This window comes from Mandrillus leucophaeus, unplaced genomic scaffold, assembly GCF_000951045.1.
Source record: "Mandrillus leucophaeus isolate KB7577 unplaced genomic scaffold, Mleu.le_1.0 Scaffold18, whole genome shotgun sequence".
Lineage (NCBI taxonomy): Eukaryota > Metazoa > Chordata > Mammalia > Primates > Cercopithecidae > Mandrillus > Mandrillus leucophaeus.
The window spans coordinates 4,214,251-4,216,074 of record NW_012101809.1 but is presented as its reverse complement, the minus strand read 5'-3'; the positions used below and the strand labels follow the sequence as shown (position 1 = coordinate 4,216,074).

At 46.9% G+C, this 1,824-nt stretch overlaps 1 protein-coding gene across 3 annotated transcripts in view; it reads right to left on the bottom strand.

Annotated features, from left to right (window-relative positions):
• Positions 1-1,824, bottom strand: part of WBP1L (WW domain binding protein 1-like) — an 82,875-nt gene that overhangs the window by 22,650 nt on the left and 58,401 nt on the right. Inside the window, exon 1 of one of the 3 annotated variants that reach the window (XM_011977484.1) lies at positions 1,101-1,127. The exons of the other annotated variants lie outside the window; for them this stretch is intronic. Coding sequence (XP_011832874.1) covers positions 1,101-1,127 — 27 coding nt within the window. Of the gene's footprint in view, positions 1-1,100; positions 1,128-1,824 lie in introns of those variants that run through there. 3 annotated transcript variants of the gene reach the window in all.

Genomic DNA, 1,824 nt, shown 5'->3' with positions numbered 1-1,824 from the left:
CCGGGAGGTGGAGCTTGCAGTGAGCTGAGATCCGGCCACTGCACTCCAGCCTGGGCGACAGAGCGAGACTCCATCTCAAAAAAAAAAAAGACAACTTAAAGTTGTCTCCTTCAACTTTAAGGTTTTATTATCCTCCACATCCCCTGTCCACTCTGACCTAGCAGCCTCAAGCCAATACAAGATATCATGAAATCTATGTCTCCTCTCATGCAAACCCACAGCAAAGAACAGTGGTGTGGAAATGCTGCCTGTGCTCTTCCACCCCTCCTTATATGAGGAGCCTAATCATTGCACACCTAGGACTCAAACACCTCCAGGTGGCTCAAGATCTACACAAAGCCTAAGTAGTTAAGAATTCGCTGGTGCCAGGTGTGGTGGGTCATGCCTATAATTTCAGCACTTTGGGAGGCCAAGGTGGGCAGATTATTGGAGCCTAGGAGTTTGAGACTAGCCTGGACAACATGGCAAAACCCCGTCTCAACCAAAAATAACAATAAAATTAGCTGGGTGTGATGTTGCACACCTGTAGTCCCAGCTACTTGGGAGGTTGAGGTGGGAGGACTGCTTGAGCCCAGAAGGTTGAGGCTGCAGTGAGCCATGATTACACCACTGCACATTAGCCTGGGTGACAGAGTCAGACCCTGTCTCAAAAAAAAAAAAAACAAAAAGAGTTAGCTGGATCTGGGTTCAAAGCCCAGCTCTTACAGTAGGGCTATTAACCGTGTGACCTTGGGCTACCTAACTTCTCTGAGCTCCTACTATCAACATTATTCTGTGAGCCACTATTGCTGGGCATGAAAGACCATCCAAACGGTACTTTGCCTTCACTCAGAATTGTTTCAGAACAGCCAAGTTCTCTGTGGCAATGTGGGCTGCTCCAGACACATGAAGAAGAAAAGAAAAAGGAACTGGAAAGAATGCAACGGAAAGGTCAAATATGAAAAATTCTCAGCACGCTTTATGATTATCCTATGCTTTTACAATTTATGTATTTATTGGAGACAAGGTCTTGCTCTGTTGTCCAGGCTAGAGTGCAGTGGCATGACTGTAGCTCACTGTGGCCTCAAACTCCTGGGCTCACGTGATCCTCCTGCCTCAGCCTCCCGAGTAGCTAGGACTACAGGCATGTGCCACCACATCTGGTTTATTTTTACTTTTTTGGTAGAGGCAGGGCCTCGCTATGTTGCTCAGGCTGATCTCGAACTCCTGGTCTTAAGCAATCATCCCACCTTGGCCTCCCAAAGTGCGGCGATTACAGGCATGAGCCACCACACCTAGCTTATGCTTTTCTTCCAAGCATCTTCAAAGCACATTACACATTATTATATTGTTTAGGTCATCCTCACAAAACTTGCAGTCTAATGAAAGATGGTAAAATAATTACGCAGATAAAATTGTGACTACAATAAATGTTAGGAAGGAAAAGTACAGATTAGGTGACAGTGCGTAAAAGATAAGACCTAGGAACTCGTCAAGAAAGTCCAGAACAGCTTCTGGGAGGAAGGTAAGCTTGAACTGAGATTGACAGTATGGTTAGAAAGTAGTAACTAGTGGGCGCAGTGGCTCACATCTGTAATTCCAGAAATTTGGGAAGCCAAGGCGGGCGAATCACCTGAGGTCGGGAGTTTGAGACCAGCCTGACCAACATGGAGAAACCCCGTCTCTACTAAAGATACAAAAATTAGCCGGGTGTGGTGCCACATGCCTGTAATCCCAGCTACTTGGGAGCCTGAGGCAGGAGAATCACTTGAACCTGGGAGGCGGAGGTTGCGGTGAGCTGTGATAGTGCCATTGCACTGCAGCCTGGGCAACAAGAGTGAAAGT